At 41.4% G+C, this 16177-nt stretch overlaps 1 protein-coding gene across 7 annotated transcripts in view; it reads left to right on the top strand.

Annotated features, from left to right (window-relative positions):
* Nucleotides 1-14588, top strand: part of mctp1b (multiple C2 domains, transmembrane 1b) — a 34194-nt gene extending 19606 nt beyond the window's left edge. For 3 of the 7 annotated variants that reach the window (XM_035625223.2, XM_035625225.2, XM_035625229.2), the window contains 16 exons: nucleotides 745-783; nucleotides 3306-3473; nucleotides 3577-3707; nucleotides 3915-4101; nucleotides 4188-4281; nucleotides 4406-4508; nucleotides 5035-5137; nucleotides 6316-6417; nucleotides 7789-7863; nucleotides 8249-8368; nucleotides 8506-8616; nucleotides 9305-9358; nucleotides 9437-9546; nucleotides 10410-10519; nucleotides 10609-10706; nucleotides 12360-14588. In XM_035625223.2, coding sequence (XP_035481116.2) covers nucleotides 745-783; nucleotides 3306-3473; nucleotides 3577-3707; nucleotides 3915-4101; nucleotides 4188-4281; nucleotides 4406-4508; nucleotides 5035-5137; nucleotides 6316-6417; nucleotides 7789-7863; nucleotides 8249-8368; nucleotides 8506-8616; nucleotides 9305-9358; nucleotides 9437-9546; nucleotides 10410-10519; nucleotides 10609-10706; nucleotides 12360-12431 — 1677 coding nt within the window. In that variant the 3' untranslated portion in view covers nucleotides 12432-14588. The remainder of the gene's footprint in view (nucleotides 1-744; nucleotides 784-3305; nucleotides 3474-3576; nucleotides 3708-3914; nucleotides 4102-4187; nucleotides 4282-4405; nucleotides 4509-5034; nucleotides 5138-6315; nucleotides 6418-7788; nucleotides 7864-8248; nucleotides 8369-8505; nucleotides 8617-9304; nucleotides 9359-9436; nucleotides 9547-10409; nucleotides 10520-10608; nucleotides 10707-12359) is intronic. The other 4 variants (XM_035625224.2, XM_035625226.2, XM_035625227.2 and 1 more) reach the window with 3 other exon arrangements.
* Nucleotides 14589-16177: the final 1589 nt, after the last annotated feature.

The raw sequence follows: 16177 nt of genomic DNA, 5'->3' as shown, positions 1-16177 counted from the left end.
ATTGTATGAGTTTGCTGAAAATCTTTGCTGTGCCATTGTGATAGCTAACAACTTTGAATGGTACACTAGCTGACGTGCAGTACGTGATGTCATGATGTTTAGCGTTGTCTTAATAACTAGTAACAATTCATTGTTACTATTTGTTTTCCAAAACTTCCTCAAGTCTTCAAATTTGCATTTGGCAAAAAGTGTTGTAAAGTTGGCCTTCCAACAGGGGGTGCTGCAGCAACCTGCACTCCTACTTCCCACGCCCATGCTTAGCACTAAGAAAATTATTCACTGGCCAAGTCTTTTCTGTGCCGCAGCTCCAGTCAGAGAGGAGGAGAGAGATAATCAGCAAATGACAAAGAAAGAGACAAACATGCGGGGAAGTTGATCAGAAACAGGAGAGTCCACACACAGAGAGTGCAGAGCTCTGTTTCTTTAAAGTCCCATTAAAGCAAGGCCAAAGTAATGAATATTCAGTTCTGGTAGAGCGCATTTTTCACTGTTACAATCTCTGTCTAGATGCTTTATTCATGGAGCATAACTGAAGCGCTGCACCTCCTCTTCATCGCTTGTTTTAGCTCCTTGTGGTTGTGCTATTTGCCCCCCCCCCCCAAATTAAAAATAATTAAATTTTACAGGGAAGAGCATTTGGACTTATTTTTCTTGTTTCCGTGTTATAACCACATTAGCTGCACCATTAGTCTTTTCCCACTCCACAGGAGTCAGTTGAAATAATGTATTTTAATGTATATTCAGACCATGCTGCTCAGGAGGTCCTGGAAACGATCCACCAAGGTAAGTCGCCGTCGTTATCGTTGTCGTGTGCATTCGTAACTGTCCTTCATGCTCACCACCTTCCTGGCAATGTTTTGTTTATATGTTCATAATTGTAGAGCCTTGTTTGACTTTTTTCATCTTGTGTCAAAAGTTTTTTTTGTGTTCATGTTGCACTGTACAACTGAGCATCAAACATGTTGTGTATTGAGATCCTGTTGATTGCTGTTGTTCCTGGTGTCATTTCCATCCACTGCCTTTAACTGCCGCCCTGTTCTTCAAACTTTGCACAATCCAGGTTAACATGGTGTTATCAGGCTAAAATGATCCAGCTCACTTCTTCAAATGTAGTTTTCTTATCAAAAATATGCAAAATTGACTTGAGTGTAAAAATAAGGGATTAAAATATCCCCTGTAGTTATTTTCATGTCAATAAGGTGGACTGAGTAAATTTGCCATCACCAATTATTACTGTAATATTATACTAGTAATAATAATAACTCCAGAGTAGGTAACACTTAAACCAAACATTGGTGATATGTTTTTAACTTTAAAACATAGTTCAGTTATCAATCTCAATAAATAATTAATAAATAATTAAAATATAGTAATCAAATTGATATAGAATGAATTTGTTCTTTTGATATTGACACATTTGTCAGCGTTTAAATGACAAATCAATCTGCTGTAGTTGTTAATTAAGAGGTATATTAGGAAATAAACTCTTTACTAGTCATTTTAAAGCACCTGTTAGTTTTGTATTCTGCATGACCATATTCTACAGCCACCAGAATTTTAGAGAGTTTTAAGAGTTTTCCCTCAATAACCCCCAAAGTAAGTAAGGAATTTATTGTATATGAATCACAATCTTAATATGCTTTGATCAGTACGGGTCTTGAAAGGTAACAGTACCTTAAAATTATCTCATAAAAAGACTTAATAAATATGGTCCCTCTTATGTAACAAAACACAAAACTACAAGTGTTGACAATGTCTGTAAATGAAGTCTTTCTAACTCAGAATATGTTACTCATTCCAAAGTCAGGTCTTGCTTTTCACTTATCAACACACACACAGTTTCTCCATTCTAAAGCTGCCGCCTCCTGACACTTAGTAAATCCACTATAGCACACTACAATGTAATGTTTTCTTACATTATTTTATTAAGGAGAGCACAGAGTCTAGCATGATATGGGCTAGAGAATGGGGGATGATAATGGGTACCCAGGTGAACTTCCAAGCACCCTAAATAAAGTAATTTTATTCTAAAGTACCTGACTCATCTCAGGCAGGGTGTGGTATATCAAGCAAGCTGGAAAAACATATTAAAATTGTAAATAATGAACACATTACTTACTATCAATAAGCAGTAATTGGGAGGATATTTAGGGAACACTCCTAGTTAATACCCTAGTGGTTGTAGAATGTTCCTACAGAATGCAACATTAATAAGTGCTCTATAATGGCTAATAAAGAAAAGACAGTGAGTTGGGGTTTTGGGATTTTAAAACATAATTACTCAGTAAATACCTTAGACACATGAATGTACAGTAAGTGATTCACAATTAATTTGATTGGTTCAGTGAACTAAACACATTCAACACTTGATAAGAAAATCTTAACTCGTGGTTCCCTCAGTTGTGTGTAGACCGTGAAGTGTCAGGTGAACTAGAAAAAGCTAGAAAAGTAGTTTTTTCTTTGTCATACTATTGTCAAAAATGTACTTTAATGTTCCATGTTCAATACATTTTAGTGTGCAAAAGGCGAATCCTCATCAAATGGTCATCATTTCAGTAATTGTCATATTTACTGGTTTCATTGGCCTGACGACATTTAGAAACTTGAATAACACTAAATAATAGCCTTTACATAAATACAGTAGATATAAGTTTCTGTTGTGACAAATTAATTCTGATAGTCTCCATTACCATCATTTTGTAATTTAGTGTCATAGTTGTTTCATTTGTTTCATGTGACAATCTGACAAGGGTTCCACACACATTCAAACTAGGAACGTCCTGATCCAGTTTTTTCGACCCTGAGCCCGATCCGGTCCGAGTTCCGAGGTATATTGGAACGCAGCATTAAATACGGTTGCAGAAAAATGGTCCATGGCTAATCGCAAATAACTAGGTTATGCAATGAGTCTTTTTCTGTCTGCCCTGCGCGTGCGGAGCAGAAACGCTCCTCACAAGTATGTTTTTATGCTCGTGGTGTCGATCTGCTCTCTCGTATTATGCTCGCTTGCATCTGATGTGAAACGAAGGATCAGGCCTTGGTTCATGCTCAATAAAGCTGATCCGGATCAGTTTAAAAAATGCCTTGATCGGCCCCCCATACCGATCGTTGAGATTGGATCAGGACATCCCTAGTTTAAACTACAAACTACAGTAGCAGACGAGAAATACGTTACCATTCAAAAATCAAGCTGACATACACGCTGTCCTTTGTCCTGTCACATGATAAATAAAAGTGTGCGTGTGTGTGTGTGTGTGTGTGTGTGTGTTTGTGTGTGTGTGTGTGTGTTTGTGTGTGTCGACCAGCAGCAGCAGTCAATGCGTCTCTCGGAGATGCATCGGAAATCCCAGCTCTGGCGAGGGATTGTGAACATCGCGCTGATCGAAGGTCGGAACCTGACGCCTATGGACCCCAACGGCCTGAGCGACCCGTATGTCAAGTTCAGACTGGGGCATCAGAAGTACAGGAGCAAGGTCTGTCCGCCCCTTCCTCCGTGTGATGGTGCATTTTCACATTTGACGATATCATTGTTACTCTTGTTTCTGTTGTTTCCATTTGTGTGTGTGCGGTGTTCAGACTGTGCAAAAGACCCTGAGTCCACAGTGGAGGGAGCAGTTCGACCTGCACCTGTTTGAGGAGACAGGAGGAGTGTTGGAGATCACAGTGTGGGACAAAGACACCGGCAAGAGAGATGACTTCATCGGGCGGTCAGTCTGGTTGTTTTGTGGTTATTTTGTGTCTTTTGACTGAGCTTTACGTCTTCCCAACAAGAAATATCACCATGTCACTATCACTTCATATACAGAGACAAATCCTTGCAAAATGTCTGTACCCAGTAATTGAAATCCTACATTATCAATTAAACATGTTCAGTAGCCCGTGAGCTCAATGTGTACACCGTGCTTCTTGCCCAGCTGCCAGCTGGCCCTCTCTGCTCTGGCCAAAGAGCAGACCCATCGCCTGGAGCTACCGCTGGAGGAGTCCCGGGGCTTCGTGGTGCTGCTGGTCACGCTCACCGCCTCGGCCCACGTCTCCATAGCTGACCTGTCCGTCACGCCGCTGGACGACCCGCAGGAACGCGCGGAGATACTCAAACGATACGTAGGCAGCACTCTAGTGACTTAAGCAAATATAGCGCTTAAAAGTTGCCAGAGTACAAAGTCGTGTGCCCTTCTTCCCTCCTCCAGGGCGCGACGAAGTCGTTCTCTAACGTGAGAGATGTGGGTATAGTGCAGGTCAAGGTGACGAGAGCAGAAGGCCTCATGGCGGCAGATGTAACTGGTATTAACATTGTCTCCTCTCGCTCATCCCACATTTGCTACTATGCTTGAAATAGCTTGTAATGTACTGAACGGTCTGTGATTGAAACGCAAAGTGTTATGCTCAGTAACTTTGTTTTCCTAAGGTAAGAGCGACCCTTTCTGTGTGCTGGAGCTGAACAACGACAGACTACAGACACACACTGTTTACAAGAACCTCAGTCCAGAGTGGAACAAAGTCTTCACCTTGTGAGTGACCCTCAGTAGACATTCATCTGTTTTTTTCTATGTTTTACTAACCCGTTAGTAGAAATGATGTACGCAAAATAAAGAGCAGTTAATATTCTTCAATCCTTTGGATGACAGCCATAACCCTGGTCTCCTTAGAAAGGTACATTTTTGGATTTGGAGCGTAAGAGATACTGAATCAAAGTAGCTTTTTGTCTCCCAGTTGCTGTGATGTAAGGGATTACAATGTGGAATTTGTCAAGGGAAGGAGAAGTAAAGCAACTGGAGCCAAACTGTCCCATGGGTAGGAAGGTGCTATTTTAAAGGGTCGGAAAAAAAGGAAAGTGGTATATTTATTGGAATATAGCCCAACTTCTCGCCTTTGAGGTGAACTAACATGTGTAGCTGGCAGCTCTTTAACGGGTTATGAGGAACTTCGCACCCTTCTGGAAACGAATGAATGGATGTCACTTGGTGGCTGATAATTATAGATTAGTCCGACCTGGTCATTTATCCGCTCTCCCCGTCGTGTCTGTCTTCTCTTCAGTAACGTGAAAGACATCCACTCGGTGCTGGAGGTGACAGTGTTCGACGAGGACAGAGACCGGAGCGCTGACTTCCTGGGAAAAGTCGCCATCCCCTTATTACATGTGAGTGCAAAAGACAGAAAAAACTACAAGTATACCTCCTGTTGGTTTTAAAGGTATGACATGTAAATTTCTAAACTTTCCTATCTAAAATCGACTAGGCCTGTGTAATATTTGTTGCTCAGTTGTGTTCTTACGTTGTATTTTCAAACCCGGACAACTGTGTCATTCTCATTGAGGTAACGGCGCGTTTCATTTGGTCGCCTGTCAAGGGCCTCGTGGAATTTTTATCCAGTTATAAGTCGCATTTTTATAACTATTTTAAGTGTATTCTAACTAATGAAGGATTTTAATGATAATGAAGGAACAAGCTGAGCAAACCTGAGCAGCAGCTCGACTCGCGGGCCCTCAGGGACGTCATGTGTCCCGTTCAATTCAATTCAATGTATCTGTATAGTGCCAAATCACAACATGCTGTACATTGTCTCAAGGCACTTTAAGTTACAGAGTTACAGTTCCCACAATGAGGAAGCACTTGGCGACCATGGAGAAAAAAAGAGGTGGGCAGCAAGAGAGAGGAGGAGAGAGAGGTTGGATTCAGAAGGTCCTTTCTATCACCTTCTCCTAACCACTTATCCTTAACCTCAATGGAAAACATAATACGGGTCAAGGAAAGGTGTAAGGAGGATTCATAGGACTGCCAGGAAAGCCACCAGCGGTGCTAAGAGAATACGACTCCTCTTACACCAAACGACGTCATTATGTGCCGGCGGATGTTATTGACGTGCGTCTGCGGTGGTGAAACTACACATTTCCGAAGATGGACTACAGAAAGCGCATCTTATAGGCTACTTCATCATGTTTTGGAGAGGATGGAGAAAACCAGAGCCGTTGAGAGTGAGAGAGCAGCGACAACGGAAGTCCAAAATGCTCGCACGTCACCTGACTCATGTAGACTTCTGATGGTTCACGGAAGTTCTTATTCAGAGCACGGGAACTGTGATTTTTGGTAATTAGTAGACGATAAATGTATCGATTCACAATTAAGCACACGTACTTATTCACTGAGATACAGTGTGGCCAGGTTCCATAAATGATAACTGAAATTCATGCACGACGTTTGTAAGAGCAGTTAGTGTTTCTGTTCATATAGTAAAACAAATCCCCCAAAAAAGTGTTCAACTGCTTGAAAACCTTGAAGTGTCCAAGTCCAAACCCGAACCGTCATTTGTTTCCGTCAGATCCGTAACGGGGAGCAGAAGAGCTACACGTTAAAGAACAAGGAGCTGACGGGTCCGACCAAAGGAGTCATCTACCTAGAGATCGATGTCGTCTACAACACCGTGAGTACCCATCTGTGTGTGTGTGTGTGTGGGGGGGGGGGGGGGGGGGGGGGGGGGACTGATGAGACCCCGTTCAGACCTGGTACTAACATCCGACCACAAGAGGACCGAGACACATTTGAGGTCCGATCACACGCGCGTCAACATTCTTTGAGCTGCGCGAACTTAAATGTGTCCCGGGCCACAAGGAAGGACCGCCCACTCAGCTGGCGTCCCACGAGCCGCCACACTTTCATAATGAACCAAGAGTATTTTTCACATGCGTTGATTTATTCGGGGGCCACGACATTAACACCACTTGTTGATTTTCAATATTTTTACTATTTCAAATCAGACAACTTTCATTTCATTGTAGAGCTGCACACAGAGCATTATTCTCTCAGCCCCTCCTCGCCCTTCTCTCTCTGTCTCTCTGTCTCTCCTGCATAGCCTCACTGGATGAAAATAAGATTATATGAAGGGAAATGATTTACTTGTCTATTTGCAACAAGGGCAGGAAAGTTAGATCTGATCGCAGTGCTCACCGGAGACACAAGTCTAATGCCAGGTCTGGACCTACGACCTCAGAGCCGTCCACTTGTGACCGGATCGCAGGAGGTGGATGATAACAACAATCCCTGAACAGAGGCTGCTGGTGGATCAAAGTGACGTACTTAAATAATATTCTGTGGTCATTTTCATTGTCAGCTGCTTTACTTGTACTCCACCACATTCCAGAGGGAAATGTTGTCCTCACACGACATTTGTTTGACCGCTATTGTTACTTTTTCCTTTCAGATTAAGATTTTATACCACACATAATAACCCCTAGAAAATGCAAAACACTGTTCAAGATTAAACCAGTTATTTAGAACCCGCTTGGCCTAAGCAGTGTATGGTTGGTATATATAAGATGGGACGACGTGACAGCTTCCAAAAGTGAGGGTAGTTAGGGAGTTCTGGGTGAGACAACGTGATTGACAGCTGCGGCTGACTCGCGATTGGTCAGGGAGGTGAGTCGGCGGGACTCTGTTAAAGGTTGGAGTACAGTTTTACACCGCTGAATTTAAGTCATTATACCTCCACTCGGGTGAAAGCTGTGCATTATGTTCATTATATCTCAGGAACACCTTCTTCAAATTTGGTTGGCCCCTTTCACTTATCATATATGTCATATCATTCATATCAGGAGCGCCTTGAGGATTTCTCTACAAATTTGGCACAAGTGGTCGTTTAGATTCAAGAATAAAGGGTCTGCGGCAAAATTTCTCACAAATGTCTAATAGGACATTGTGATGAAGGGATGATGTTGTATTATCTAAAAGGTGAAAGTTCAACAGCTGCTGTGATACCTGGCCTCAGTCACACGAGTGTGTTCTTCTTTGTCCTCAGGTCAAAGCTGCTCTGAGGACTGTGGTCCCCGCAGAACAGAAATATATCGAGGAAGAGCCAAAAGTCTCCAAACAGGTACACTTATACTATGTGTAGGATTATGATCAGATGAGTGAAGACTTTGCTTCATAGAGGACTGACAAGCTAATTAAAGATAATGATATTTTAGTTTAGCCATAAACTTTATCACACATCACTGTAAATAAAAAGAAAACTCAAATACAACCAAATTTGCAGGACTTGAATTAATTTATACAACGTAAAATGGAAGCATAATGCACATTTTCTTTCTACATTGTTTATTCTGTACAATTAAAGATTTAATATCGGTTAACATAAGCGCTGATGCCGATATATGTCTGTGAAAGGCTCATATGGGTTACATATTATAGGTTGGCCGATAATATCGGTCGGGCACTAGTTTAAAATAATAGAAATAACGTACTTTGTGTCTTTTCAGTTGCTCCAGCAGAATTTTAACCGTGTGAAGAAGTGCGTCATGGTCCTGATCAGCTACGGGACGTACATCAACAGCTGCTTCGAGTGGGAGTCTGCACAGAGGAGCATCGTCTCCTTTGTGGTATGGAAATACACTGACATCTTGTCCTGCACCCGTTCCTCTCGTGATCTTCCAAGCGGGGAACATGTAGGTCAAAAGACAAATGAGACGTTTCGGTTGAATCGCACGACCTGTTGGACTTGTCTCTCTCCTCTCAGCTGTTTGTGGTGGTGGTGTGGAACTTCGAGCTCTACATGCTGCCGCTGGCATTGCTGCTGCTGCTGGCGTGGAACTACGTCTTCTCCTCAAGCAGGGACACGGCTGACGTGGTGAGAAAACAAAGAAGACAGATTTTGAATTTGTGCAGAGGAGAGCCAACAGATCCTCAGTGCTAAACCAATATTCATATCGAGCATCTTGGTTAAAAAAAACAAAATCAATCAATCAATCAAAAATGTAAGTAGATAAATGACTCTATACACGTAAAATGAAAAGAAAGGACAGACATGAGAATAAAAGGTAAAAAGAAGGAGAATGGAGCAAATGTTGAACAAAAGACCAGCAACCTCAAGCAAATATACACAACATGTGGTCATATCAAATCAAAAACAAATCACTTTAATTGCACCATGTTGATATGATAAAAAAAAATCATACAATATCTCAAAAATCAAAAGCAAATTCTCAAACAAAGAAATAAAGTGCAAGACATTATATTTTCCAGTATGCATTTACTGTGTTATGAATAATTAATTGCACATTAAAATCACATCACATCTATTGTCCAGCAGAGGGCAGCGTAGACCTGCGGAAAACTCAATACAAAGCACTTTAATCAGTTTTCACAAGGAGGTGAGAGGAAGCGACGGAAATCGACTGTCTGGTGTTACATTTGGATCGTATGCAGTCGCATCTTTTCTATCCAAATTATTTCAAGTACATCAAGAAGTGTGACGACATCCAAGTATGTGTGTTTCAAACGGTGCACCAGTCACACGCGTCTTTCTTCTGTTGCAGTCAACGGACGCCACGTTCGAATGGGAGGATGAAGAGGAGGATAAAGAGGAAAAGGTAGTGTTGTCGTAGAACAGATGTGCACGCATATCTGAGCAAAGTCTGAGCTTTACCCCTTTTTCTTTTCGTTGTCAGGAATCGGAGCCCAAGGGCTTCATGGATAAACTGTACGCCATCCAGGATGTGTTCGTCAGCGTGCAGAGTGCCCTGGACGAGGCAGCGTCTTACGGAGAGAGGATAAAGAAGTGGGTAACACGGCGGCGGTCCATGATTTTGTATCCAGCTTTTATTGTTTTCAAAATGCTTGGAGTGAATAAGCATTGAAATTAGACAGCAGCGACATAGTTTTGCTTTGTGTTCGTGAATTCTGCATAATGTTTGGAGTGAGACCCCCTAGTAGGATAATTATTTACTATGGATAGAAGTGAGGAGCTGCTGCGTTTTGTCTGCACATTGACATATTACATGGTGACAAATGAGTGAGGGAGTGTACACAGTTTTTGTGCATTACACAAGCACAATGTATATTTTCAGATGAGGCTGAGGATGATTTTCAGAAATGCCAGATAGCAGAGAAGTTCATTTTTTGTTGGATGTTACGATATTTCACTTTTAGTCTGTTTCGCATTTGAATTTTATGATTCATGTGAGGGAAACGTTAATGATATTGCTGCCGGCCTCGTCTTTTCACTTTCCCCCGTCTCGACCAAAAGCTGCCGAGTTCCATTTGAAGGTAGCATGCTACGAAGAACGGCACTCGAGCTGAATGCCATTAGAAACATGTCACTTTTCACCAACTGCCAAAAAAATCCGCCGCAAAAAATTCCACATTTTTCCAAAAATGCTCGAGGCAAATTCCGGGCCCCGACAAACACATCGGGGATCGCAGAGTCTCTCATAGGACCCGAATGGACTTGGATCACAGATGCACAGAGCTGTGTGATTCAAATGCGAGACGAATGGATCTTGGTGGAGAGCTGGCGATCGGCAGATAGCTGTAGATGAGCATCATTTGGAGATGCAAGCAGCCGGTTGTGTTCTCCCGTCAGTCTCGTTCGCGCATCCTGTCGTGCGACACCCGCTCTGCTCTGCTCTTCTTCCCCTGCAGCACCATCAACTGGACAGTGCCTTTTCTGAGCTGGTTGGCGATCACTGCCTTATGTGTGGCCACCGTTCTCCTCTACCTCGTACCTCTTCGATACATTGTCCTGGCGTGGGGTGAGTCCTGACTTCACACCGCCGCCGGCCTGCTCCGCCACAGGGAGGACGCACATGCACTCAAAACGATGTGTTCTGTCGTTCTGCAGGTGTGAACAAATTCACCAAGAAGCTTCGTAATCCGTTCATGATCGATAACAACGAGCTTCTCGACTTTCTGTCCAGAGTGCCTTCCGATGTTCAAGTGGTGGGTAACCTCGTGGTAACTTGTCGAGCAAAGCAACGGTTTTTATTTATTTATTTTTATTGTGTTTTTTTTTTTTATTATTATTATCAAGGACTATCTGTGGACAGGTTCAGTTCTTGACCGCCAGTAGTACCCTAATGTAACTAAGTACTTGTACTTGACTTTGATATTTCCATACTACTCTGTACTTTAGTTTCACTTCATTTCAGAGGATAATATTGGACTTTCTACTCCACTACATTCATCAGCTTGAGTCAATTCGGTTTAAAAGTATATGATGTAACAAGCCTTTCAAATGCAACAGTTGTTAAAGAGGAGAGTAGTGGTTTCAAACCCTTTAAGCTCCTGACGTCGTACAAACAGCAGTGTATGAGTTATTAACAAAAAACCCTAACCCTCTTAACGTCTCGCATGGTTTTATTCCAATAAATGTTCCAAAGATCCAATACCCCAACTAAAACTCAAAATTACAGAAAAGTTTACAATAATGGAAATTGAATTTGTGAATGTAAGTTATTCCTTCTTTCCTCTGCCAAGAATTATCTGAGGACCCCTCAGATTTGTCCCGTGTCCCTGTATAATAAAAAACTAAAGTTCAAACCACCTCCCAGCTACAACAGAAACATGCTGCTCACACAGTGATGCTTCACTATTAATCATACAATGATTTCATAGATAATAATAAATCAGTCGGAGGGACCAAACCACTACTTTTACTTAATTAAGTAAACTAAATTTTACTGCTGATATATATTGTGTATTTTCACTTGAGTAGGATTTTGAAAGCAGGATTTTGACATTGATTTATAGTATATTTTTCTTCAGTAAATTATCTGAAAACTGAAAAGATCTGCGAAAATTGGTCATTTTAAAGCACCTATTAGAAGCACCTATACATATTCTACAGCCACCAGGATTTTAACTAATAGTTATCCCTAAATAATCCCCAATTACTGCCTTTTGAAAGTAAGTTAGGGATTTATTGTATATGAATTACAATCTTAATATGCTTTGATCAGTATGAGTCTCATAAGGTAGTAGTACCTCAATGAAACTTAAAATGATCGTAAAAAGACTAAATAAATACGGTGCATTCTTATGTAACAAACCATAATCTCTCATCAAGCACCTTAAAGAAAACCAGTCAGCGTTCATTCAGCTGTAGGAACTCACTCAGCTGTGTGTAGACCGTGAAGTGTGAGGTGTACTACAAAAAATTTTTGTTGTTCTTTGTTATACAATTGTCAAAAATAAACTTTAATGTTCAATGTTGAATACACTCTTGTGTGTAAATGACAAGTCCTCATCAAATGGCCGTTATTTACGTAATTGGCATGTTTGGCTTCATTAGCCTGACAACATTTAGAAACTAGTTAAATAAAAATAAATAACTGCCTTTATATACACACATATATACATATATATATATATATATATATATATAACCAACATTTTTACAACTGTTTACAATTTAATGTGAACATAGAGTCATGTGACAATCTGACAACACTTCCAGACACATTTAAAGCCACTACAGTAGCAGAAGAGAAAAACATAATCATTCAAAAATCAAGCTGACACACAGTACACGCTGTCCTTTGTCCCGTCGTATGATGAATAAAATTCAGTGTGTGTGTGTGTGTTGATGCGCAGATGCAGTATCGTGAGCTGAAGGTCGACCCTGGACAAAGCCCCAACAAACGCAGAAGGACCAACCCAAGCTAACTGTCACCTCTACGTGTCATTAGTCCTCTCTGCCCCCCTGTAAACAATGTAAAAAAATGTTACTTATATATATTTCTTTTATATTTTGATTATGAAAAGTGTTGAGCTGTTTTTTGTTTTGTTTTGTGACTCTGGAAAGACACCAATTTATTTTTCTGAATCTTGTAGAGATGCTTGTGAGAAAACAAAACTCTTTTTTTTTTTAACTGCCGTTGGTTTTCTTGTGGCAACAGAACACATAGTATAAACCTGAAGTTTTGTGTGGTAATAATGTATGTTACAGATGTGCATGCATGAGGGAATGCTGCTGTTGCATGGAATCAATGCATCAGTGGTTTGAGTTTTTTTTACGCTTTTTTATGTCAATATATTGTCCAGTGCTACGTTCAAAATAGAGCTGCATGTCTTTACTGCCACTGTTATCCATGTATGTGACTATATACATGTAGACACTCGGGGAACAACACCTCATATGAAACACAAGGCCTGAGTTGGTCAAATCCACAGGACAACTTTTCATGTATTTGCTGGCTAAAAAATAATAAATACTACCAGCAGGATCCAGTCTGAGAAATAAGTGCTACCTTTGGCTATTTACACCAAACACTGTAACATCATTTTTATTTAGTTAAAGGGACATTCCATTCTTTTTTTCTCCAGTTTGGGAGTGGTACACGTACTTCAAAATTGTATTTCCATTTGCGACTTCTTTATAGTTTTACTACAGTACATCTCAGAGGCAGATTCATATTAATAGCACAAAATGTAATCAACCAATAAATGATTATGTATTGCTATTGTTTTTTATTTTTGATATGAGTTAAGATTACTTTACTATCTTTTACCAGCTAAAACACTAAAGTGATTCTTACACATCAATAGTTCTAATACATTATTCTAAAATCGGCCATTCTGCATAATAAATACTTTTACTTTTGCTACTGTAAGTATATTTTCCAGATAATACCGTTTCATTACACTTCACAGCTTTTACTCGTAACCAAGTATTTCTACTCTATGATATTGCCCCTTTACTTAAGTGAATTATATGAGTTTTTCTTCCATCATGGCTGAAACCAGATTACTGTTCACATACAAAGCACAATGTGTCTAAAAAGGGGACCGTGGCTCATACAGGATGAATGTCATCCGCATTCTTTGACACTTGTTGACATTTGCGTTTCATTGCCTGTGTTCAGCAGGTATAAGCCGAATTTCAAAAAAGCAAATCTAGAGCTGCGTTTCCACCGCAGGGTGGCTCACTTTATATGTAGCCGTCTGTTTTTCATACAACAACAGGTCGATTTGTATAATCTCCCCGAGTCTTCAGACCACGTTGGAAACATAGCTAGTCTGAAGGAACCTTTAAGAACCTGGGACTAAAAGTTCATGTCGAAATAAAAACAAATACAATCGATCCAGTTATTAAATGCAAACTGTTAAATACCTGTAGTTTTAACATGTAAATAGCAAATACATACATGAAAAAGAAATACATACATATGACTATTTATGTGACGTTGCTCTACATGACTTTGTTTAATTTTTTTTTTTTTTAAAGATTAACTTGTTTATTCATTCAGATACTGTATTTTTCCAAGAAACTGCTTCAAGATAAAGAACTGAGTTTGTTTAACCTTGGATGTTGGCTTGTCAGTCAGCATACAACATAAAAGTCAGTTTATGTTTAGTTTCTCTTCTGTCCTTCTTTTCTTTGGGCCAAATGTTGGTGTGACGAGTACAGAGCAGTCAAGTGCATCAATGTATCAGTTTACTTCACATGTGGAGGGTTTAGGGATGTGATCTCCTGCATGTCGGTGTACGCTTTCATTTTCACGTGTGTCAAGTGTTTCTGCATGACCAAAAATGGAATTATATGCAAGTGCATTCATGAATGTTGAATGTGAAGTGCATCTAATATGTGTGTGTTGTTTGTGCGTGACGCCCAGATCCACCTGAGCTCCAGGTGCGGAGAGAGGAAGCTTTTGTTACATCCTATATGCTGTTTCCTCTCTCCACCGTAACTCCTGTCATTTTGCACTGTGTATGTTTACAATGGGTATTTGCTGCTGTTGAGAAATTACTGCGACTGTAATGAAGGACCAGCTGTAGCAACTGTGTAGCGTTTATCTGATAAAATATATTTCTACACATTCACATGGCTCTGGGTTTGGTAGTATCATATGGGGGGGGGGGGGGTTTCATAGTGGATTAGCGGAACTCCTCTGACTAGGCTGACTTCACCCAACGTGCCCTTTACCTGGACGTCTGAGGTAAATAAAGCTCTCCTGACCTTAAGATACTATGCACTTCAGCTCCTGTATTAGTTCACCCTGATCCCTCGCTTCAGTTTATCATTGAGGTTGATGCATCTGACATTGGTGTGGACGCTGGTCTTGCCCAGCGTTTCTCAGCTGATCAGAAAATACACCCTTGTGCGTTTTTTTCCCCACCTTGTCTCCCCCAGGCAGAACGAAATTGTGTCAGTAACAAGGAGCTGCTGGCTGTGATTCTGGCCCTAGAAGAGTAGAGACATTTGCTGGAGGGAGCAGAGCAGCCATTCGTAGTTCGGACTGATTTCAGGAACTTCTCTAAAAGACAAAATTCCCATCAGGCTCCCTGGACTTTGTTTCTGGGTAGGTTGAACTTCAGACTCACATATCGCCCGGGTTCTCGTAATATAAAACCTGCTGCTCTGTCTCGCCAGTCCATTCCAGGAAGGTCAGATTATGAGCCCGAGCCCATCCTACTTTTTTTTTGCGTCTGTGGTTGGAGCAGCCACCTGGAACATTGAAGCTCAGGTCCTGCAGGCCCGACGCGCTAAACCAGAGCCAGGTAATGGCCCTGCTATTCGCCTGTTTGCTCCTCGAATTGTCAGGTCTCAAGTACTCCAGTGGGGATATTCCTCTGAACTCACCTGCCGTCCTGGGACTCATCAGACTCTGTCATTCATCAAACAACGCCCCTGGTGTCCATTTTTGTCTCAGGACACCCGAACCTTTGTCTCAGCTTCCTCCGTCTGTGCCAGAAGTAAGGCCTCTCGCCATCCGCCTGCTGGGCTCCTTCGTCCCTCGCCTGTCCCACAGAGGCCCTGATCCACCGCTTCAGATGGTAACACCGCAATCCTCCCCCTTGTTGACCGACTCTCTAAAGCCATTCATTTTGAGCCTTTAACTAAATGGCCTTCTGCCTCAGAGACTGCCGAATTGCCAGTTAACCGTGTGTCTCGACTTCATGGGATACCAAAGAATGTGGTTTCAGACCTCCTCACGGGTGTGGAAGGCTTTATGCCAGGTACGAGGCGCCTGTTCTCAGCCCCTCATATCCTGCAGCACAAATGGTGGCCAGCAGAGGGCCTCAAACAGAATGTTGTGATCTTCTCCAGAGCTGCAGCCACAGGATTTGTCTCCTGGAGAGGAAATATTTTCCATATAAAGCCTGATTTGAACCATTCATTCATTCTAACCCTATCAGCACTATTGGGCAAATGGACTATTTATAAAGCGCTTTTCTAGACTTATTGACCACTCAGACCTTTACAGTACAAGTCATATTCACACACACACACACACACACACACACACACACACACACACACACACACACACACACACACACTTACTATCCAAGAGCTGAAACAAAAGCAACATCCAACTCAGGTAATCCGAATGGGGAGATACAAGGAGCGAGAACTGAATCGAGCAAAATCCATCGCATGGGCACAAAACAGAGAAGGAGATATGGCA

Source organism: Scophthalmus maximus, chromosome 2, assembly GCF_022379125.1.
Source record: "Scophthalmus maximus strain ysfricsl-2021 chromosome 2, ASM2237912v1, whole genome shotgun sequence".
Classification (NCBI taxonomy): Eukaryota; Metazoa; Chordata; class Actinopteri; order Pleuronectiformes; family Scophthalmidae; genus Scophthalmus; species Scophthalmus maximus.
This window is presented reverse-complemented; position numbering and strand designations above follow the sequence as displayed.